Source organism: Rhipicephalus microplus, chromosome X (assembly GCF_043290135.1).
Source record: "Rhipicephalus microplus isolate Deutch F79 chromosome X, USDA_Rmic, whole genome shotgun sequence".
Taxonomy (NCBI): Eukaryota; Metazoa; Arthropoda; class Arachnida; order Ixodida; family Ixodidae; genus Rhipicephalus; species Rhipicephalus microplus.
Genome location: NC_134710.1, coordinates 69,469,813 through 69,494,392, shown reverse-complemented (window position 1 = coordinate 69,494,392; position 24,580 = coordinate 69,469,813). Strand labels below are relative to the sequence as shown.

The 24,580-nt window shown below is 44.1% G+C and overlaps 2 protein-coding genes across 16 annotated transcripts in view; one reads left to right on the top strand and one right to left on the bottom strand.

Annotated features, from left to right (window-relative positions):
- The window catches only part of LOC142775601 (uncharacterized), a 54,196-nt gene extending 38,600 nt beyond the window's left edge, over positions 1-15,596 (bottom strand). Inside the window, exon 1 of the mRNA XM_075877089.1 lies at positions 15,369-15,596. Within this exon, the coding sequence (XP_075733204.1) occupies positions 15,369-15,424 (56 nt within the window). The 5' untranslated portion in view covers positions 15,425-15,596. The remainder of the gene's footprint in view (positions 1-15,368) is intronic.
- Positions 1-24,580, top strand: part of LOC142775603 (uncharacterized) — a 46,777-nt gene that overhangs the window by 6,588 nt on the left and 15,609 nt on the right. For 7 of the 15 annotated variants that reach the window (XR_012886814.1, XR_012886817.1, XR_012886815.1 and 4 more), the window contains 2 exons: positions 15,893-16,084; positions 19,697-19,797. The exons of 1 other annotated variant lie outside the window; for it this stretch is intronic. Coding sequence is in view for 2 of the 14 variants with exons in the window: in XM_075877098.1 (XP_075733213.1) it covers positions 19,697-19,797 (101 nt within the window). In the remaining 12 variants the exon portion in view is untranslated. The remainder of the gene's footprint in view (positions 1-15,892; positions 16,085-19,696; positions 19,798-24,580) is intronic. 7 more of the 15 variants (XR_012886823.1, XR_012886821.1, XR_012886820.1 and 4 more) reach the window with 1 other exon arrangement.

The window sequence follows — 24,580 nt, the reverse complement described above, 5'->3', positions numbered from 1 at the left end:
TGATTCTGAAAGTGCATGCAGTGCCTGTGCTAACTACTGGGGCGCGTATAGGTGCACGAGAAACGACTACAGCATGTCGACATTGGCAATATAAAACATCAATCCCTTGTGGTATCGATCGAAATTGAATAAGCGTGATAACGAATTCTAACCGGTAAATGCATAAGCTTATATATCTTAGCTAGCTGTTGCGCCCCAAAATGCTAACATCACCTTATTATTTTTGACTTCACAACAAATCAGCGAAACCTTGAGCAAAAAAAAAAAAAAAAAAAAAAGAACGAATGTTGCCATAGAGTTGAATGTTGCCAAACCGTGCAGTATAAGTTGGCTTTGCCGCATGCATCCTAGCAGGGACTCGGTGAATAATCGAAAGTTTAATCATGAATATCAAATTTCGCAAAATCTATTGACACATATTTAAGGTCTATTTACCGGTCGTCTCGTGAAGTTTGCTCGCAACCACGCTTGGGGCACGTTCATCTCCATTAGCGGTAGCTCATATTCCTGCTCTTCGCTGGTGAGTCGCCGAGTCTCTGGGTCGAAGCTGAAGATCTGGCTGCTGACTTCATGGTTATGATTAAGGTCAGCCTTCGTGATTTCAAGCGTTTGGCTTGCGCGTCGTGCTGCGACTACAATAGTGGCTGGGCATTCCTGTTTCATTGTCCTGCACACAATATGCCTTTAGGCACCGATCAATAAAACTGCACAAATAGATGCTGTCATTATTGGCTTACCTTTGACGAGGTCGGATGCCGGTACCGGAACATCTCTTGACGCCACCATGCTTGCAGATGTAAGTCGCGTTAGCGTACTTAAGTTTAGAGTCGAGCCTCTCTAAGCCAACACTGAGACGCGCGTTCACGACTTCAACTTTCTTGGTCGCCTTGGTGACGAAGAGAATGTTGTTGTTGATTTGAAAATCGCTTAGCGCTTTACGAAATTCTTCGAACGTATTAAACGTAGCGCCTACTTGAATCGCCATGACATAGAACGCAAGGCGCTCACAGGCGCACCAAGATCTCTTCAATTTCTCTCTGCTAGTGCGCTGAGCGAAACGGGAGCGTCGACGCGGCCGGCTAGGGAAGAAGCGCTGCAAAACACGCTGGCGAGCGGCGTTTGGTTCGCCGGCTGTTCGCCAGTTTCGCGCCGTCGGGGAAGAAAAAAAAAAGCTTCACAAACTTGTCACGGGGTGGCACAACAGTCACGTCGTGCGTATAGCCACTTCCGGATGAGCCACACGACGTCGTGCGTATAGCCTCAGTCTTTCTCAATAGTGGCCGACTCCTTTCTGCAACCAGCTAGATCAGGCCGACTCCTTTCTGCAACCAGCTAGCAGTGATCACGGCAAAGAAATTCTATCTGGTCAGATTCCTTTGCGATCAAAATTGACAGTATGACACCCATAAAATACCTATTTGTCTGGGAGGTCAGCTTGTAGATATACAGGTGTAACTAGATAAGAAAGGCGAAATACATTGTTCGGTGGTAGCCGATACTAAAGGCGTGGCATGAAACTCTTGCTGAACCGTTCTCGCTCAACTTGTACAATCAGCTTAATTGCGATGTGTGTCCACTACATACTGTTGTTTGCATTGCTATATTCAAAATGGAACTCTACCAACTAGCCCAGCTGTCGACCTTGCTGTGATATACAAGCAGATGCAGTCACCTACGGTGCACACTATGCGCTCACTTTCTTGAGCTCAATTTTCGTGACGTACAGCCTGACACTTAGAAGCACTTTGTGGCTCTCTTGTTTACAATTCATTCGCCTTGGCGCAGTTGACCTGCCAAGATTGTATGCCTTGCAAACTCGTAAATGGTATGGTGTCTTGGTGCCATGCCTTTCATTGCTTTCTCTCAGTAACATAAAATGTCTGCAGCCATTTTTCGTCTGCATTGTAACGGAGATGCCTCAACTTTAGCAGTGCCTATGTTAACCCACACTGCCTTTTAAGAACTATGTCAACAATCCCAGCACTATGTGCTACTGGGCTTCATAACAATAACAAAAGCTTGCTCGATGGCACAAATTGCCCATATGCTTTAGCCCCACAATGCAGCTGCGCAGTTCTTGGTAGGGCGTGTTGGAAAACTGTCCAGTTTTACTAACACTGTGATGTGCTGTCAGCTGCAAGAGAATAACGCCCAGCTGACCTGCCCAGCTGGCGCAGGCAGCTCTGCAGACCGCCGCCAGCTGGGCAGGTCAGGAGTACAGTAGGTCGTGGCAAAGACAAGGCCGACGAGGCTTGACTGTGACTGATGACTGGCAGGCTGGGGACAAGGCCGAGGAATCGTCGGATCTTTCCCTATCTACAACAGTACCTGTCAAGGGGCAGAGAGTACCTCTCTATGGCCATAGAGTTTCCCAAAATTAACTAGAGGACATGATCTTAGCCAGAGTCTCATCTATACGCGTCTAGTGTTGATAGAGCCGGTTTGTGCTATTTGTGTTGCACGGGAAACCAAAGCATTCTAGCTGAATCGCACAACTAAGGTAGTTCATTTTACTTTTGTTGAAGTGGATTCATGTCTTCAGTCTCCAAAACGAAGGTAGGTCAGTAGTCATATAATGATTGGCTCAGCAGAGAAGTCTTTTGCAATGGATTCAAGACTGCTGGCAATATCCACAATGTTAGCTGGTTTCACCTTTCTTTGAGACGTCCCATTTAACAGTGCAGCATGTATCAATCTGAGAGTTTAGTGCAGATGGTTTTACTCACACGTTTTTACTTTTTGTGGCACTGCTCTTGGGTTATATACACAAAGCAGCTTTTACCAGTTGTCTGTGAAAGCCCACCACCTGTGGCAGCTTAATATTTACAAGGTGGTCAAACTGGGCATCAGAAGTATTGGCTTTCAAGCATTTCGTGGACATCTAAAAGTAGACTGAGCTTGCGTTTTACCAGAATTTCCTTCACATTACTTATTTTTTGGAGAGTGTCAGTTGAAGAGCTTTACTTCGATGCTGTCATGTGGGCTTTGAGAAAGTTTCGTTCGTGAGCTCCATATTCCTATGACAACAAGGGCTTTGTAAAAGCTTTGCCATGTAATTGACATTACAGAGATTGCCTTCCCTTCATCAGGCTCAAAAAGGCCATTGAAAGCAGCAACTTTGAGTGTACTTTAGCTACAGCTCGTTAGCAAAAGGCCATTGAAAGCAGCAACTTTGAGTGTACTTTAGCTACAACTCGTTAGCATGTTTAACTAACACTACAGACTTGACCACTATGTAAGAACTTGTTTTTGGAAGAGTTGGTGGGATCTCATCATGATTTTAGCGCTAAATAGATGAACTTAACAAAGAGTAAGAGCGTGTGCTTTTTAGTGCTAAAATCACAATGTTGAGTTCATCACTATACTTGCATATCATCATCAGCCTGACTACGTCCACTGCAGGACAAAGGCCTTTCCCATGTTCCGCCAGTTAACCCGGTCCTGTGCTTGCTGCTGCCAATTTATACCCGCAAACTTCTTAATCTCATCTGCCCACCTAACCTTCTGTCTCCCCCTAACTCGCTTGCCTTCTCTGGGAATTCAGTCAGTTACACTTAATGACCAGCGGTTATCCTGTCTACGCGCTACATGCCCGGCCCATGTCCATTTCCTCTTCTGGATTTCAGCTATGATATCCTTGACCCCCGTTTGTCCCCTAATTCACTCTGCTCTCTTCTTGTCTCTTAAGGTTACACCTACCATTTTTCTTTCCATTGCTCGCTGCGTCGTCCTCAATTTAGGCTGAACCCTCTTGTAAGTCTCCAGGTTTCTGCCCCGTAGCTAAGTACCGGCAAGATACAGCTCTTATATACCTTCCTCTTGAGGGATAGTGGCAATCTACCCGTCATAATTTGAGAGTGCTTGCCGAATGTGCTCCACCCCATTCTTATTCTTCTAGTTACTTCAATCTCGTGGTTCGGCTCTGCGGATATTACCTGCCCTAAGTAGACATAGTCTTTTACAACTTGAAGTGCACTATTACCTATCTCGAAGCACTGCTCCTTTCCGAGGTTGTTGTACATTACTTTCGTTTTCTGCAGATTAATTTTAAGACCCACCTTTCTGCTCTCCTTGTCTAACTCCGTAATCATGAGTTGCAATTCGTCCCCTGAGTTACTCAGCAATGCAATGTCATCGGCGAAGCGCAGGTTACTAAGGTATTCTCCATTAACTCTTATCCCTAACTGTTCCCATTCTAGGCTTCTGAAAACCTCCTGAAGCCTAGAATGGGAACAGTTAGAAATAAGAGTTAGTGGAGAGTACACTAGTCGCAGTATACTTGCATATACTGCAATCTAAAAAATATAGAGTAAAAAGGGTCTTTTTGTTCCACAACAATTAATAATCGACATCCGGCTTGCTCACATTTCATTTCTTAGACAGACCTGTGATTGTAAATGCAATCGGCTTAATGCATCGGTGTTCTGATGGTTCTTGCCATGCCTGTAGATGATGCTGTAGTCATACGCCAATAACTTGATGCACCATCTGGTCATTCGTGGAGAAAGAACTTGAGCCGTTGGCTTTTGTGGACCCAATATGCCGAGCAGTGGTTGATGTTCAGTGGCGAAAGTCACCTTTCTACCCGCAATATACTTGTGGGCTGCAAACACCACAGCAAGGCCTTCTCTGTCCAACTGAGCGTAATTGCGTTCGGCCGGCCCTAGAGTCCGAGATGCAAAAGAGATTGGCGCCTCTCTATTCTGGTCGTCGCATTGAGACAGAACAGCTCCTATGCCGTATGGTGAAGCGTCACATGAGACAAGAAGCTCCTTCTGTTTGTCGTAGTGTGCCAGTGCAGTCTGACTGAGAAGCAATTGTCTTAAGCTTGTCAAAAGCTCCCATCTCCAAGTGATGACCTTCTGAAGGAGCTGGTAGAGACAGCTGGCAACTGTTGCCCTGTTCTTCAAGAATCTGTCGTAGAAAGCCAGCATCCCGAGAACCCGAATAGACTGTCCTGACCATATGCGTAAGAGAATGTTGTCAGTCTGAAGCTGTGGTGGGTCATCTGTTCATGTGGCATTGAACGTGGCCTCACTGATGAGTGTGCAGGCTGTACCCGAGTCGACTTCAATATCCAAGAACTTGACAATCAAGAGCTTTCTTGACTGCTAAATCCTTTTCTGCTAACAGCTGTTGCTGGATCTGCTCATTCTGAAGATCGCAAAGGAAACGATCACGCAGCATTACGTTGTGTAATGTCTGCCGTAGTGTCTTTGCTTGTCCCAAAGTTGCATTCTGCCGCTAGCGTCTTGAGCGCCGTGGTGTGATCACTGACTCAGTGAAATCACTGAATCAACTACAGGAAAGAACAAGTTAACAGTCGTAGCTCAGACAAGTCACTCCCAGCTTGCGTTCAATGCAAGGGGCGCGCACGTGCCACAGCTGTAGGGCAGTCACGCGCGCAATTTGTTGTCGTCATCCAAGGTGACATGTCACTTGCATATACTGCAATCTGAAAGAATATCAAGTAAAAAGGTGCCTTTTTGTCCCACAACAATAATCGCCATCTGGCTTGCTCGCGTTTCTTTTCTTGAAAAGACTGCGCTGGTCACTTTCCTATCAAGCATCCTATGTCGCGCTGACAGCGCGTATGCCATTGGTGACCGGGTAGTGCCAGGCTTGCGGCGATAAGGCGAGGAAAGGAACGCAAGATAGATGAGGATTATTGTTGTGGGACAAGAATACGCCCTTATAATTCTTTCTTTTTTTAGAGTGTATACTTAAGCAGTCCATATTGCGACATTATATATGTCGCTTCCTCTCGCGACAATATATAATCCATCTCAATGACTGAAGGGCAGCTACTGATTGCCTCTGGGACAGAAAAAACTGTCCCGCTCACGCACTCAGTGATCCTCCCCAAAAACAGGGTCAGCATCTGCGTGGCTCTTGAGGTTAGTCTAGAGCAGGGGACCACAACCTTGTTCAAGTGGAGGGCCGCAGTATGGCATGAAGCTGGTGAGGCAGGGACCACACGTCTGAGTGAAGAGAGGGGGTGGTTGTAGAGGGGAGGGGAGTATGCTATGTACGTAAGGAGAAAAACATTTTGCAAATTGACAATAATGTAATGATGTCCAAAGGTGGAATAGAAGTCATGTTTATTTTCAGCACTCACCTCACAGGTTCCAAGTTACATAGGTTCCAAAAAAATAAAAACTCATTAATCGCGACTTTAGATTCAGAACATTGTTAGCCAACTCGCGAATGCTATCTACATCAAGGTCGTGTGAGCGACAAACTCTGAACATTGTGGAAGTCTTTCTAAGTTAGTGAAAGAGCAGGAAGGGGGGAGGGAAGGGGAGGTCCGAATTTGTGCCAGGGGCCGCATGAGGCCCGCTGGTTGCCGACCCATAATCTAGAGTATCCACCTTTGACGAAGTGCTGCATGCTTTTAAAATTGTATCCAACAATAGGCACCGAGCATCAGACTTGCACGGTCAACACCTGTGTGAATCGGATATGCTGAATAGTTCACATCAGGATGTGCATTGCTTTCATTTCGCAGATTTCTCTGCCCATTTTGTGCATGTCCACTGAGTCTGGCTACAGCCATGTCTTTCACATCTTACAGTCCAAGAGCCTTGCTAATTGCACTGGCGATTGTGTATCTGTTCGAAGCATTTACTCTGTTAACGTTGACCATAACCACCTGATTCTCTCTCTCTTTTTACTGTAGTAGCACTGGAGTGTGTCGATAGAAACTACGGCAATACCTGGGACTCGTGACACTCACGCACTATCAATGTGGATTTTCACCTTCTCCTTGTCAAAAGCACCTTAGGTATCACCCGAAGTCGTCCTCATGGCATGGTTTTCGTGGCTTTATAGTATTTGAGTGTGAAGTCCCCTAGAGAGAGAGAGAAATAACATTTATATATACATTCGGCGTGTAGGAAGTCCCTGGCCTCGCAAGGTGCGGATGTTCGCTATCTTAAGAATTCAACTATTGGAGTCCGATAATCTTAGAGCCTAGACCTCGAGGATGTGGTGCTCCAACTAGGGGACAGTTACTCGGGTGCCTCGGCGCCCGTTAGACGGATCGTCGGCTCCTTTTCTCCGTTGCTTCGCCAAAGCCTCCTCAAGCCGCTGGAGGCTCATTCCTCTGTTGCATGCCAATGTACGCTAGAGCACGAACAAGGATGTGAATTATGCCGTCTGCTTCAGCTTCATTCCCATGTGGCCTACAAGATGCAATAAAGGACGTCTTCTGAGATGTCTTTGCCTTCTCAGCCTCACAGGTTGACATCTTGGGCTTGACAGGATGACGCTAAATACTCACTAATTATGTTATAAAGCGTCTTTGCTCGATCGGTGACCATCCCGCAGGGGCGCCTGCGCAAGTAGGCGTTTGGTGTGTAGCGACACCACGGACCCGAGCTAACGGGGAGTTTCGGCTCCCTCCCACGCCTAGCCGTGCGTGGCTTTGCCGTGTCTGGGGAAAAGGGAATCCTGGGGGTTGAGCTGACGCTGGGTGATTGGACCTTTAAGGCCCCCCGGCAGAGGCAACACACCCCTTTGGCCCCGGCTTCACGTAGACGGCACCCCTGGGATGACCCACCCAGGGGAAATCGGCAGTCGCCTTTTCCTATCTCTCTCTTCCTACATCTTAGTCTTTTCTCATCTTTAAATCGGTCCTGTCTTCTTCTCTCTTCCATTTACTTCCGATTTTTCCTGGCGGCAAGGGTTAACCTTGTGTAATTACTCAACCTTGAGTAGTTATATTTGGTTATAGTGGCAATGTACGGCTGGCGTCTGCAGCCTTATGCTATTAAGTCCTTCAGCGTCCCCTGGTTGGACTCCATGGTGGGTGGTCGCCATTGCTGCCGAAAAAAAAGTACACTACTATGGGAACACCTGCATTTCCCCATCTCCTAGATCGTCTTCCGCTTAAGAGGGGACGCACCGATGAAATATTAATTTTCAATCAACCCAGACAATGTTTTCCGAAATTTCATGTAGTGCACAGCGAAAAGCCAACAAAACAAGCCAGAGCCATATCTCCATTTCTCGTTGCTAAATCTCTGACTGAGCTCTTTGGCCCAGGATACAAGGTTACAAAGATGGCTAGCGGAGACCTTCTCCTTGAGCTGCCAGAAAAACACCACTATGAAAAACTTGGCAGTCTCAAAGCATTTGGTAATATCCCAGTATCTGTTTCACCTCATAGATCAATGAACACCTCACGCGGAGTTGTTTCAGAAGCAGACCTTCTTGAAATGTCTGAACAGGAACTGCTTGAAGGGTGGAAAGAGCAAAATGTCACGGATGTGAAACGAATCGTCATCAGACGTGACAACAAAGAAATACCTACCAAACATATAATACTCACTTTTGCATCTAGCACACTGCCTTCATCTATAGACACAGGCTACATCAAACTCTCTGTCCGTCCCTACATTCCCAATCCAAGACGGTGTTATAAATGTCAACGATTTGGTCATGGCTCGCAGAACTGCCGGGGTCAGGAAACTTGTGCAAGATGTGGTAGCCACGGCCACCCATCTGATAACTGTGTTACTACGCCTCACTGCGTGAATTGTGACGGGGAACACGCCGCATATTCGCGTTCGTGTCCTAACTGGAAGAAAGAAAAAGAAATAATCACTCTTAAAGTCAAAGAAAACATCACATTCAAAGAAGCAAGACGAAGAGTGTCGCCATTTTACGGCGCAACATATGCTGATGCGGCGCGTCAGGGGGCAACGCCGCACCAGCCCTCGCCACCCCTTCGGCCCACGCAGAGTGAGCCGTCGGCTGTGGCACCTGCCCCCAAGGCGGCTGTAGCCCAGGCTACACCGCCTACTCCCAAGCAGAGACCGGAGACTCCAGAGTCTTCGGGTCTCAAGGCCTCCCCTCACCAGGCGAGGCCCAAAATCCAAACTAACAGCTCGCACGTGCGGGCATCCAGTGCCTCCGAGGAGGCAATGGATACGTCGGCACCCTTGGTGCCGAAACAGCGGCGTGGCTCCTTGGAGCGCGCCAAGAAAACAAAAAAGCAAATAACAGGGCCTGGTGACGGCCCTGTTAAGTGAACTTAAACTCCCCGTCTAAACAGCCACTCGCTTTTCGTACACACAGCATTATTTTACATTCACCATGAACACTCAAATTATACAATGGAACGTCAGGGGCCTTCTCAGAAACCTTGACGACATCCAAGAACTCCTACACGAACACTCACCAAAAGTGCTGTGTGTACAAGAAACACACCTTAATTCAAAACACACAAATTTTCTTCGCAAGTACGTTATTTTTCGAAAGGACCGTGATGATGCCATGACATCATCCAGAGGTGTTGCCATCATAGTGAATCAAGGAATTGCATGCACACACAACTCCAAACATCCCTTGAGGCAGTGGCTGTTCGAGCGGTTCTTTTTGATAAACTGATCACAATCTGCACTATTTACATTCCTCCTAGCTATCAGCTGCAAAAACGTGATTTACACTCTTTAATTGATGAACTTCCGGAACCTTATGTTCTCCTTGGAGACTTTAATGCGCATAGCAGGCTATGGGGTGACTCTCGGTATGACGCGCGAGGTTGACTGATCGAACAGTTCCTTCTCTCGTCGAGCGCGTGTCTCCTAAACCGAAAAGAACCAACCTATTATAATCTCGCCAATAACACCTACTCCTCCATAGACCTAAGCATAGTATCTCCATCTCTTGTGCCTCTACTCCAGTGGAAAGTCGTCACTAATCTGTACGGAAGTGACCACTTTCCCGTAGTTTTGAGCACAACTACAGCAACTGAGTGTACACCCCGTGTTCCCAAATGGCTCATAAACAGAGCCGACTGGGAACGGTTTCATACCATCGCTCGTATAGATTGGAGTGACATATGTACTCTAAGCATTGATGTTGCTGTCGACTACTTCACAGCTTTTTTGATTGATGCTGCAACAAAATGCATCCCACAAACAAATGGGCACCCAGGAAAACGGCGTGTGCCATGGTGGAACTCCGAATGCCGAAACGCGCGCAAACAGCAAAACAGAGCTTGGAGGCTGCTTCGGAACTCACCGACAGCCGAAAATCTTGACACCTTCAAGAAAATAAAGTCTCAAGGCAGGAGAACGCGTCGGCAGGCCAGAAGAGAAAGCTGGCAGAAGTTTTTGTCAGGGATCAATTCATACACACAGGAGGCTAAAGTCTGGAACATGGTCGGTAGGATAGCAGGAAAACAAGTACACACACTTCCACTCGTGGACACTCGGGGTGATACCTTGGAAAATCAGGCAAACTTCCTCGGTGCACACTTCGAACAGGTGTCCAGCTCATCCCACTATACTGACACTTTCCAAAAATACAGAACAAGAATAGAAAAGCAGAAACTTGAACACAAATGCACTAGATCCGAGGCATATAACCAAGCTTTCAGTCTAGCTGAGCTGCAAATGTCTCTAAACTCCTGCAGTACTTCTGCCCCAGGTTCTGAACGTGTGGTGTATGAAATGTTAAAAAACCTACCAATCGAAACACGAAAAACCTTACTTTGTTTGTACAATGCTATCTGGTTTTCTGGCGCTATCCCTACCTCCTGGAAAGAGGCTATTATTATTCCCATTTTGAAAGAGGGCAAAGACCCTTCTTTACCCTCGAGTTATAGGCCTATAGCACTTACAAGCTGCTTGTGCAAAGTCTTCGAAAAAATGATAAACTGCCGACTTGTACATTTCCTTGAAACAAATAATTTGCTCGACCCATTTCAGTGCGGGTTTCGAGAAGGTAGATCCACCACAGACCACCTTGTTCGTATCGAGGCACAGATCAGAGATGCCTTCGTCCATAAACAATATTTTCTCTCTGTGTTCCTCAATATCGAAAAGGCTTATGATACAACATGGCGTTTCGGAATTCTAAGAGACCTTTCCCACCTTGGCGTGCGCGGAAGAATGTTTCACATAATCAAAAGTTACCTGTCAAACCGGACATTCCGTGTCCGAGTGGGCACGGTTCTTTCCCAAACATTTGTTCAGGAAACAGGCGTGCCACAAGGTGGTGTACTTAGCTGCACACTTTTTCTCATAAAAATGAATTCCTTGCGCTTGACCATTCCTCGCAATATGTTTTATTGCACATATGTCGATGACGTCCAGCTTGGCTTTAGGTCTTGCAATCTGGCATTGTGTGAGCGGCAGGTTCAGTTAGGTTTAAACAAGCTCTCCAAATGGGCAGAGGAAAATGGATTCCGACTGAACCCACAAAAAAGCACGTGTGTTTTGTTCTCTCGAAAGAGAGGAATGCACTCGGAACCTGACATTCGACTGAACGGGCAACGTCTGTCCGTCAAAGCCGAGCATAAATTCTTAGGCCTAATCTTGGACAACAAGTTGTCCTTCGTGCCGTACATCAAGTATCTAAAAACAAAATGTTTAAAAGCCATGAATGTTTTAAAAGTGTTGTCACGTACTACTTGGGGTAGTGATAGGCAATGCCTCATGAACCTCTATAGAAGCCTCATTCGCACCCGCTTAGATTATGGGGCCGTTGTCTATCAGTCTGCTACTCAAAGTGCCTTGAAGATGCTGGACCCCGTGCACCATTTGGGCATCCGCCTTTCTACGGGTGCTTTTCGCACCAGCCCCGTAGAAAGCCTTTACGTTGAGTCAAATGAGTGGTCGCTTCATCTGCAAAGAACCTACATGTCCTTTGTTTACTTCCTTAAGGTGAAAGCAGACAAGGAGCACCCCTCATACTCTACAATTAATGATTTGTCGAGCTCAACTCTGTTTCAAAACAGGCCTTCGATGAGGCAGCCCTTCTCAGTTCGCCTGAAGTGTCTAGCTCAAGAAACTGCAGTGTCACTTGAACACAGTTTAATGGCTCCTGTAGCATACCCGCCACCGTGGCAGTGGCAGACTATAGACTGCGATGTGTCTTTCCTAGAAGTTACAAAACATGCACCTATTGCCCATATCCGAACATACTTTTTGGAACTTCAACACCAATACACACGTCCTGAGTTCTTCACAGATGCCTCCAAGACTAACTCCTCTGTGTCCTACGCTGCTGTCGGCCCATCCTTTTCGGATGCTGGCCCTCTACATCCACGCACAAGTATCTTCACAGCGGAAGCTTACGCGATACTTGTGGCAGCTAAACACATAAAACAATTACAAATACAAAAAGCAGTAATTTATACAGACTCCCTCAGTGTAGTAACGGCTCTGCACACTCTTAAAAAACACAAAAACCCAGTCCTTGTCTCACTTTACTCCATTTTATGCACACTCCACACACACAAACAACATGTTGTAGTGTGCTGGGTGCCAGGGCACCGTGAGATTCAAGGCAACGTGAGGGCGGATCAGCTCGCTGCATCCGTCCATGAGAGCACCGCCATTACATCCATATCAATCCCGGCCCTTGATCTTAAGCCGTCTCTCAAACGAAACCTCCGGGACTACTGGGAGAGCAAGTGGGATACACACACACAAAACAAACTACACGTTACTAAGCCACACCTTGGTCATTGGCTGCCTGTATCGAAATCGCGTCATACAGAGGTAATACTAACGAGACTCAGGATAGGACACACATACACGACACACACATATCTTTTGTCTGGTGGCGATCCACCATTGTGTGACAGATGTGGTGAACCATTAACCGTCCTTCACATGTTAATCCAGTGTAAACACTTAGAAACTATAAGAAAACAACATTTTACATTACCCTACCGACAACATATACCTTTACACCCTCCAATGTTCGTTGGTAGGGAACCGCTTTTCAGTCATAAATCATTGTTAGCGTTTTTAAAAGAAATTAATAATTTTCATATCATACACCCGGGCATTCCGTAGCACGACCTCTCTAGAGAGGTTTTTGCTGCGGCGGTTGCACAAGAAAGCACTTGCCTCACGGCCCTTGGACGCAAGGGTATGAACGAGTGAGGCACTTGTGCTAATGCCATTCATATCCACCATCGTTTTTTATAATCACCAACTCTTGTCATCTATCCTCACCACACACACCTTTCACGGCATGGTCATGATTTTATTACTTGTATGTTTTTACCCGCCTTACCGCGAGGAATTTTATGGCCTTTATACAGCCGCTTATCACAATCATTGTCCATATTCTTAGTAACATGAACTGGCGCTCTTTGGCCGTGAAATGGCCCTTGCGCCACAAAACTTCAAACATCATCATCATCATCATCGATCGGTGACCATCTCAGTGTTGCAATATTTGCGCTATAAACTATGGCTGTGTTTTAGTGTCTGGAGACTGTCATTCTCATTCAACCAGTCCCCGCGTGTCTTTCATTTTCATGTCTCCAATGCAGAATTCCTTTTAGTGCTTTGTACTGAGCCCCAGTTTGAGATGAATGTTCGACACAGCTAATACAAAGGGGGAGCCGGTATCAGGCCTTGGGTATTCTTTCGCAACTAACTGTCTGTTCGGCCATGCTGTGTTCAGCTAACCACTTTTTAGCTCTGTCAAGCATTACTGCAGCCTTGCAAGCTATACTCGCTGCCGCTAGCCACCTCATATGCCCACTTAACTCTTTCTGTACTGCATCCACAGGGCTTCCATAGCTCACTATCGAAAGTTTTAATTGCCGCATTCGAGACATCTCACGTTTTTTGCGGACATACTGCACCATTCGGCATGAAGGAGAGAATCTGTCATTCAATTCATGTCGTTTTTTTCCCTTTGTATGGCCTTGGTTTTTGAATGAGCTTTGAAGTTGCGCGATCATCTAGTGGGAAGCGGATATGGTCACAGTGAGGTTCGTTTGCCCTTTTGTCTGGTGTGGACCGAGAATGCTGGCCCTCGTATGTTGCTGATGAGGGGACTTAGACTGGGTAAATTTAGTTCGTTTATTCGTGATGCGCGCCCGGCACATTTAAAATCTGTCTCTCCCGAATCCTCCCCCCCTCGCGTCTGTTAAAAACACTGCTGCATGGGGTCTTTTCCAGTTCATTCACGAAGGTGTCGTGTGAGGGTCACGTTCTCACGGTCCCAGCACGGTGCCTCCTCTTGCGTCTGTTGAAAACACTGCTGCACGAGGGTCTTAAGTTCATTCGCAGAGGTCTCGTGCGAGGGTCACTCTTTCACGGTGCACGGTGCTTCCCCTTAGCATTCTCCCACTGCTCACTTTTTTTATCCAAGTCGCAGGCACCGTGTCGTTCAACCTAACAACTTTGCTGCAATCATGGGCAGTAACTAGTTGCTTGTAACGTGTTACCGGTAACTAGTTACTTTTTTCAGCATTTTCGGACGGTAACTAGCTACATTTAAGTTCGAGGAACATGTAACTGTAACACTGTTACTTTTTTATGCAGTAATAGCGGAATGTACCATTAGTTACTTTTTAATTTTGTAAAAAATTATTTAGCAGCAAGACTTGTTAGAGGCCAATGTTAAGTGCTTTTGACTTTTTCAAACTTACTTTCTTCACATTTTCTCCACGTTTTAGCTTTCCACATGAGGGCTCACTCATAGTTAAAAAGAAGTCGCTGAAAGGAATATTCATTCTACAAAAAACAAGGCTTACGACAAGGACACAAGAAGGAAGAGTAGGCGCCACAAATGCTGACTAGCAACTGAGGAAGTGCACAAAAGGCAAAAAAGAAAGAAGACACGAAAAACTTATCTGCACATGCCCATGTGCAAGGCTACACTATCAATCCGGCACACGTGGCAAACTATGTGAAAGATAATTGTTAAGACATTTTATTTCCTCTTTTTGCAATTGACGGTTGGCTTACGCATGTGCTACCACTTATCTCTCATGTGCTACCACTAATTTGTTGCAAGCATTTTGTGTGCTTCCTCAGTTGATAGTCGGCGTTTGTGATGTTTACTCTTCCTTCTTGTGTCCTTGTGGTACGCCCTGTTTTTTGTAGAATGAATACGTATCAACTAGCTCAGCTTTCTGTTATTGTAAGAGAGGAATATGTTCTCTGCAGAAGACCGTATTTGGAATTTACTTGTCAACTACATGTCGTACATCAATATTGTTGCAACTGAACAGCTTTCCAAGTTCACGTTCCACTTTTTAGAGGGGGGGGGGGGGAGGCATATATATTCTTTTTGACTCTTAAGCTGCTAGCTCTCTTGTTGTGTCAGGAAAGCCTCCTTCCGAGGCTTCGAGCTAATCATGTTTGACAGACTGGTGGCTAGAAAATGGCAGCTTGAAACGGCTAAAAGTCTGATGTGCCATGAACTAGCGAATAAACAAAAGGAGAATTTTAAAGGCTCTTTTTTCTTTGTTAGACAGATAATTAATTAACTTTTGCTCATGAGCCAGCATCATCGCATTGTTTAGGTCAAAGCTACGTACACCCTGTCCAGCAGTGTTCAACAAGCTCCATCTAAGAACGCGTTGTATGTTGGACTTTACCAACCTTTGCTTTCCTGGTACTTTCCTGGTCCTTCCCTGATCCTTTGCTGCCCGTTTCATTGATGTAATTATGTCGCTTCGCTACCCCCGCATCGTACTTGTAAATGATTCCGTACTGATCTTTTCCAGGCGTGCGGTCTTTGGGTTTCGCGAACACGTGTCCCAAGTTATAGCGGGGCTTAAATGCGGTTTGTATGCCTAGCGGGCGCAAAGCTCTCTGAACAGCGTCTGACACACAATGAACAACATAGAGAATAGACTTAATGGACGTCGGCTCCACTCGTTACGCACTTCCCGTTCCTCTTCATACATTTTTATTAAATATATTCTATAATTTCGTATGCAAGCAATTACTTATTTTATGTGGCAATAAAAAAGTAACGGCATTACTATTTCATGGTAACTAACTGTAACACTGTTACTTTTTACTGTAACGTGTCCATGACTGCTCTGCCGCCACTGTGTTGCATAAACGTGTCGTGATACAACTGACCAATGTCTGACGTCCGCATTTGTTGCTTCCTGTAGAGGCTGAATAATCCCTACCAACAAAATTTGCTTGGGCCAAGCATGGTAAATCATCAGTGGCCAAGCTGTCCATGCTTGGAAAGTTATTGGAGGCTAAGAGAAGTTATGTGCTTGGGAAGTGGAACAGGCCTGCCATTGGCCAAGCAAAGGAAGGCCGTCCTTGGAAAATTGTTGAAAACACCCGTTTCCAAGGTAGGCACTGCGTTGGAATACCATGCAATAGCCAAGCATGTTCTTGGCATGGGAGCCAAGCATTTTGGCCAATGAAATTTCTGGCTCATTTATGTTCTTTTTTTCTTGGCTACAATTTGATGCCCCGGCTAGTTTTTTCTAGATTTTTCATGCCCCCCGCCTCCCTCACGAGAACTAACAATACAAATATTTTTTGTGCTTCAGGTTTATTTTACATGCAATATACTTAAGGCAATATGTCATGTTTTTTTTCCATTTAGCAAAATCTTGTGTTTCTGAAGTGTTTCTTGGGCTTCTTTGAAGTCAGCTATCGTAGTGGCATGCCTTCTCGCATAGGTGCACATTCTTGATCTGAAGCAAACACGAGCCATCCTTGTGTTACGTCCAAAACAGCTGTGTCAGTTTTGATGAACAGGGTATATCTCATCTAGAAAATGAGAGGAAAAAACATCATGAGATCCTCTTCTTTAATAAGCCATCTCTTAGGCAACTGCTTTCATCAATTTTCAACAAAACACACAGTAGGAACATTTGTTGCGAAATTAATTGGTTATGCATGGTTATGAGGATGACAGCACCTGCATAGACGGGAAGGAAATACTTGAACTGGATGATGCATTTTTATTACAAAGTAGTGTGCAGTCATGAGAGATCCCCATGAAGACAAACAATTGAAAAAAAAAAATTCCTTTGTCCTCACACAGTCTAGAACAAAGTCTTTCAATTGAAAAAAAAAAAGGGTAATTTTTTATTGATAGCATTCTGGAAGCAGCATTGGCGCAGAAACACTGTTTAGTGTCCGTGTTTTTTTGTATGTACGTACCTTTACATTTATAAACATTACCGAGGTAGTCAATGCACCTTTATTTACGAAGGTTATTTTTGTTGTGTAGCTTCTGTTGTCAATGCTTTATTTTATTTCAATGCTCATTATTGAGCAGTCCTGCCGCTTAGTCATGCAGCTGACTGTTTATACGATGAATTTGGTTGTGTGCTCTGGCTCCCGGCTCCCACATATTGCTAAGCTGATAGAACAGGAAATAAAATTATACAACATTTATGTGGTGAATATGGTGGCAGTGAAACTGTTTCAATGCTCAATCTTGCTCCAGATGGCACAAGTTGGCTTTTTTGAGGAGGGCAGCATATATAAACTGAAAAAAAAAAATTGTATTAGTATGTGAAGTTGTCAAACAAACATCAGTGATGCAGTATGTGCAATATTCTGGTCCTAGTGGAACATTTTCTAAAGAACAGCAACCAAAATATCACAGCATTGACATAACAAAAATTCATAAGGATGTTGCCAATAAAAGGCAAAGCAGCACCAATTTATTTGTTTTCCGTCGATGTTCACCAAGCAGAAGCAGCGCCACATTTGCAGGTTTTTAAATGAAAAATTATTCTCAGCGGCCCAGCAGTACTTCTTTCTAACCAAATTAGTATAATATGATGAAGCTTTCTGTGCACAGCGTATTCAGTACTGCTGACATTTTCTAAGAACAAATAGCTGACCTATAAAAAATGCAATACATCAATTAGAAAGTTGATAAATGTAACACATGTTTACAAGCTTTGAAAAAGCCTCTACTATATGCAGTGGTGTTTGTGCCACCAGAAGGATATTCTTGCCTTAACAAAACAGCACCAATTCATCAATATGGTCATTGCACATTCTACGAAGTACTTGTTGGACTGGCAAAAGTATGCCTTTGTTGTAGAAAATTGTGATTAAAATACACAAAACCGAGTAAGTATTTAGGCCCAATTGTTTCTTGTAAACAGCACTTTTTGGCGTAAATTTCCTAAAGATTCTGTTACACAACTGGAAGAATCATCTGTTTGTGTAATTTATAAATAGTCTGACGAGTGGCACTCATTGCATGCAAGAAAGTAGAAAAGATATACGTAACTAACAATACATTTAGCTGATTATAGATCATTTACGACAGATTATACAATGAAAATTCTGAAATCATTACATTCAGAATAGCATCGTTCGCCAATGTTGGGTACTTATTGACTAACCACAACTTGTAAACTGTGCCAACATTTAAACGACAACTTTATCAATATTGGTAAACGAAATCCCGAAGTCGCTGAAGCTAAAATTTTATCGTAACATTTTTTTTTTTAAGTATACTTCTATTAAAGTAGACCCAACAATACCGAGGAACCTTACTGCATCAAAACATTACGTAAAAGAAAAAAATACTGGCGCGCCTGAATTTGGATGGTACATGACCCATGACTTTCTCGCATTTGTCACCAGCCTTCATATCTATTTTACCTTTTAAGTGTGACCGCACACACAATCTTATAATTTTGAATTAATTAAGAAAGCACTGGCGTCAACCCTAAATCGCATAGTGCATCAGCGAGATGCACTAGTCGTCAGCGACAGGCAGTCCCGCCTGAAGGGAACAAGAAATGGTCGTGCACCACGCTTCAACATACACAACCGGCGGATGCTTGTCTGTTCTTCAGACAGAGTCGTTTCAGTTAATTTCAAGTTTTGCCCGAAAATAGTGTATCGCTAATTTAAAAAAAATATGCCAAATTGAATTGGTGCTCGAACACTGTACCGAAGAACGTTTTGAATATGTTTGGTTATTACTTGTAACAACAGACTACGCCAGGTGCAATCTCGCGGAGACGAGCTACGACTAAGCTAGGACTACGCAGCACCCGCTTCTTAACATATGCGCTTTTTTTCCCCCGTAAACCTGACCGCCAATTCACATATGGCACTCAGAGAACAAGGGCAAAAACAAGTACTGCTGATAATTACTCACCTCCTATTTCAACTGGAATAAACAGCTCGTCGCTGCACGGCTGTGACATCAATCCTACGAGTGAACGAGGTGAACAAGGCGTGCAGTCATACACGTAACACGCGGTGGAATGTAGAAGCGAGCATAAACGGTGCATACGTTTATACTGGCTTAAAGCTAAACGAATTGCAATATTTTTGATGACTTTTGTACTATTACGTAAGTGCTTTACAGCCGTTTCAGTTTGTGGGCTTCTGAAAACTGCCTGGCTCGATGCTTTGGTGAACTATTTTTCTTAAGCACAGTAAGGCTGTGCATAGGCCAAACGGCATGCACACGGTAAAAAGCGTGCAGTTTAAACGCCACACTGTGCACTTGCTGGTAAACTTCGGTCCTTTGGATGAAAAGAAAAAGAGGTATTCCGTAGCGAAGCCAGTGCGAACTGAATTACTGACAGGAAAAAATGAGGGTCCATGGCTATTCGGTAGCTGTTCGTCTGACTTCACGACAAAGTGACCAAAGAAACGGCCATATCCGCTCTAATCGCTTTACTTTTTTACCACTTGTACGTGCTCACGCATGCTACAAATTTCTGTCGAATAGTATATTATACACAAAAGTAAGTAAGCTTGATGAACAGGCTAATTCTGTGAGCACTGGCCAGCAACCACGGTATGTGTCAGGAAAGCCCTTGGCCTCCATGTTTAATATCACAGGCATTTTCCAAAACTTTTGTTTCATTCTAATTATTGAGAAGAGCAAATAACTGAGAGTAACGTGCACTTTTAAGAATAGATTTGAGGCTTTCGCTACCATCTCGCCCATATTTTGCTTGTAGGCCATGCCCTTTTCTGTCACGCTGTCCGAGCATTGACCAATGATAACAGAAGCCGATGGGAATCCAAGTTGTTTCCAATCATCGGTCATCGGCCACTGCAGGTAGGGATGCACTTGAATTACAGAGGGAGTGCAAAGTAGGGATGTGCCACTCACTAAAAGCCCTCTTTTTCTATCTGCACGCTAGGACTGTATATTTCTTTTAAAATGCAATAACAACCAGCCCAAGTAGCTACTCTTTTGCAGAAAAAAAAAAAAAAAACAACTAAAAGCCCACAGTACTATGACCAGTATAATTCCTATCCATGCATTCATATTCTACCCCAACGAGTGCGGGCTTGCCAGCCGAGACAACGCGTCCACATTCACATTAAGGCTACCCCTTCTGTGCATTATTATGACATTAAACTTCTGTGGTGCCAGTGCCCAGCACATCAGCCATGCACTCTGAGCAGACGTCAAGGTGAGGAACTTTGGAGGATTATGGTCAGTCACCACTGTGACATTTGCACCAAAAAGCCATATCTCAAGACACTGTAATGCGCATATGACAGCATAAGCTTCTCTCTTTGTCATGGCCCAGTGGGTTTCAGCCGGTGTTAGCTTCTTGCTGAGAAAAGCCACCGGCAATTTCCTGCCATTTTCATCAATTTGAGCAATACATCCTCCTAAAGCTACGTCGGATGCATCTGTTGCCAGTATGTAACCCTTGCTTATGCCGACAGCACGAACTGTTGGCACCCTTAATATTTATTTATTTATTTATTTAATTAGTACCCACAGCGCCCATACAGGCATTATAGTGGGGGGGGGGGGTACAGAAAAGAACATGAAAATTGCAGGTTCACATAAGTTCACATAATTGCATTCACATAAGTAAAAAAGAGAAAAGAAGTAGATTTCCAAAATACAAAAACATACACAGTTGCACCGAGCACAGATGCGTCAGAAAAGTCATATGTATTAAAAAAAAAAAAAAATTGATGAAAATCTCATGATAATTAAGACAAAGTGCAGCATTCGTCTAGCACAAGGGCAAATTAACACCAAAACAAAACAACATAGCTTACAACCAAGATACCGTACAGATCATGGCGACTGCCAGGCGCACACACGTAGTCTACAGGGCTTAGCGGTCCAAAGATTCAATCATTTTTATTGCAGAAAAGAACGCATCCGTTGAAGAAATTTCTACAATTGTGGGAGGAAGTCGATTCCACTGACTGATAGTTCTCGGAAAAAAAGAGTTGCTGAAGGACGATGTATTACATTTATATTCTCTTATCTTGTGTTCATGATCTTTGCGGGCTGAAATGTAGTGAGGCCGGCTTATGTATACGTCACAGGGAATTCGAGTATGAGAATAAAATATGCTGTGCAATAGCTTCAGTCGAAACGATGCCCTTCGGTGCTGCAGAGACTTCCATTTTAACTTCAGCTTAGCTTCCGTCGCACTGAATTGTCTGTCATACATAGGTGCATTAAACACATATCTCGCCGCCATAGACTGAACTTTTTCTAATCTTTCTTTATTTGATGATGTTGCAGGGTCCCACACACAGCATGCGTACTCCAGTACTGATCTCACGTATGTTTTGTATAGTACCTCTCGGGTTTGCTGTGGAAAAGCACGTGTGTTTCTTTTTAAGAATCCTAAGCTCCGACAAGCTTTATTTACAGTGTAATCCACATGCCGATTCCATGATAGAGAGGGGCAAAAGAAAACACCTAGGTATTTGTATTCGCGCACCATTTTTACCGGAGAGCTGTTTATTGTGTATTCAAATTCACCTGGGTTTCTTTTTCTGGAAAACCTCATGCATACAGTTTTCTTAAGGTTCAGTTTCATTTCCCATCGCTGGCACCACGCGTATATTGCACATAGGTCGTTTTGGATTACGGAACAGTCAGTTTCAGAGGTAATCTGACGATATAAAATGCAGTCGTCTGCAAATAGCCTAATATGGGATTGTACGTTTTCGTTAATGTCATTTATATATAATAAGAAAAGTAATGGTCCCAGAACTGATCCCTGAGGTACCCCTGACGTAACACTAGTTATTTCAGACTGTTCGCCGTTTACAACTACATATTGTCGCCTCTCATGTAGATATTCAGCAATCCATGCAATAACTTGGTGATTAATATTAAAGCTGGTTAGTTTTTTCAGCAATAAGAAGTGTGATACAGTGTCGAACGCTTTTTGAAAGTCGAGGAAAATACAGTCGACCGAAAATTTGTCGTCCAGTGCTGCTGCTAAAACATGGGTGAACTCTACCAGTTGTGTGACGCATGATAGCCCCTGCCTAAATCCATGCTGGTTAGAGTTGAATAGGGAATTACTATCTATGTGCTTTACAATCGCAGTATATAAAATATGTTCAAGAATTTTACTGCACACAGAAGTGAGTGAGATAGGGCGGTAATTATTCACAGCATTGCGCGGGCCAGATTTATGTATAGGAGCAACAGACGCCATTTTCCAATCAGTTGGGAGAGAACTCTGTTTTAACGATTTTTCAAAAATAACTTTCAAGTACATAGACACTGCATGGGAAGAAGACTTCAACATAAAATTAGGCAAGCAATCAGGACCCACTGCTTTTGCACAATCTAGATCTCTAAGTAGTAATTCAATGCCACGAGCGTCAAGTACTACATCAGGCATGGATGTGGATTCGTGTACCAACAATTTCAAGTCTTTTTGGGGGTCAGTAGCGGCTGAGAACACTGACGTAAAATATAAATTGAACAACTTAGCCTTTTCTGTCGTATCGCTCACGGTAATATCACCGCTGGTCAAAGCGGGAATTGAAATGTTGTCTTTCTTGTTTCGTTTGATATACCTCCAAAGTTCTTTCGGGTTTTGCGTTATTTTACGTTCAATTGTTTTAAAGTAGGCTACTTTCATTTCGACTGTAGCATTATTTACTTCACGCGTTGCCAGCTTCAGTTTGCAAGAGTTCTCTTCCGAGGGATTTCTTTTAAATGAACGGTAAATTCTCTGCCTACGCTTGACCAAAACGTCGAGTTCTCTACAAAACCATGGTTTACTTTTATTACGCCTTCTAGTTAGCACCCATGTCGGAACAAATCGGTTTCTCAGCTCTAGAATCTTGTCTTTAAACAAATTCCACAGCTCTTCTACTGAATAATCATCGGCAAGTGTTTCGAAAACAATGAAATATGCCTCCAATGCAGTGTTGATTCCTTGCACATTAGCCTTCGCGTAATTGTACATGCACCGACTCCTTTCACTGTAAGCACTCGTATGTTTCATATTTATCTCACTTAGCACAACCTCGTGGTCACTTATCCCTGGTAATACTTCAGTGTTTTCTACCATTTCTGGCATATTTGTGAAAAATAGATCAAGGATATGACCTCCTCGAGTTGGTTTCAACACTGTCTGTGTTAAAGACAAGAGGTTCATGAAATCAGCCATTTCAGATTTAAAACTAAGAGAACTTCCAGAAGCTATTGGTTGCTCATTCCAGTCGAGATCAGGCAGGTTAAAATCCCCACCTACAACGACGTAATCAGAGGCGATTTTTGTAGCTGTAGCAGTGAATTCACTAAATTCCTTAGTTGAACCAGTTGGCGGTTGATAAAAAGAGCAGACTGATAGTGATTTGCCATTCGAGAGCTTAAGTTGACACCAAACAGCTTCACTCGTATCGTCTGTAGTGCTTATGCCTATAGACGGAATGCGCTGATCTACCAAGATAAATACACCACCTCCATGATAGTTCCTGTCTTTCCTGTAACAAGTAAAGTTATCTGGAAATACCTCGGTGTTTGCCACGTCTTCATTCAGCCATGATTCAGTACCGATAACTACACTTGGTTTGGTCATGCGCACTAAGTCATCGAATATGTCAACTTTATTTTTAATGCTCCTACAGTTTACTAACAAAAAAGAAAGTGAAGAGCATAAGAACTTAGTCGGTCACTTGCACTGCACAACCTTGCCTGAGGTATCATCGTAAGTGTACCTGATGCCGTCCATGTGAAGGGTATCGTGTTTTAGCTGTACTCGTGCGTCCCCGCTTCTCTTTTCTCTAGCAAACTGCCACAAAATTCGCCTTTTCTTTCGCACTGGTTCAGAAAAGTCTTCCGACATACCGATACCTGTATCTTTCAAATTCTTGGCCTTTCCTAAAATCAGGTGCTTTTCTTTCAATGACCCGAACCTTGCGATCACGGGCCGCGTTTTTCCCTCTCGAAATTTCCCGAGCCGATGAGCTTTTTCTATCGTTTCGGGGTTAACTTGTAATTTTGTCGAGCATACTTCTTTCACAAGCGATTCAGATTGTGACCAAGATTCGCGGACACTTGTATCAGGTATGCCGTAGAATACCAAGTTATGCTGTCTACTACGATTTTCAAGATCATCAATCTTATTTTGAAGCAACTGTATCACCCCGTGCTGGGTATTACAGCGCGCAGTACATTCAGTGATAGCGGCTTCTAATTTTGACAGCACTGACATTTTTCCTTCCATTGACGACACTCGTTCACTCAAGTCATTTATAGCAGCCTTATGTTCCGCTTGGTTCGCTTCAATGGTATTAAGCTTTCGAACAATCGCGTTTTGCCCATAATAACTGTTCCTTAATGGCTTCAAACGCTTTTTGCGTGGCATTGCCCCACGGTATTTGCCGTGGGACCCGGCACCCTGTCAAATTGTTTAGCGGTAGCACTAACGTAGAGTAAACAGGCACGTAGTCACGATGATAATTACATAGCACGAGAAAGCTCCGTTCACGTTTCTTCTGCGGTCGAGCATAGTTACATCATGTTGCTGAATTTCCCCCTCATATTGACTAACAGCACAAAAAAGGATGAGAAGGAAACACAGACAAGCGCTGTGCTAGTCCTTTCT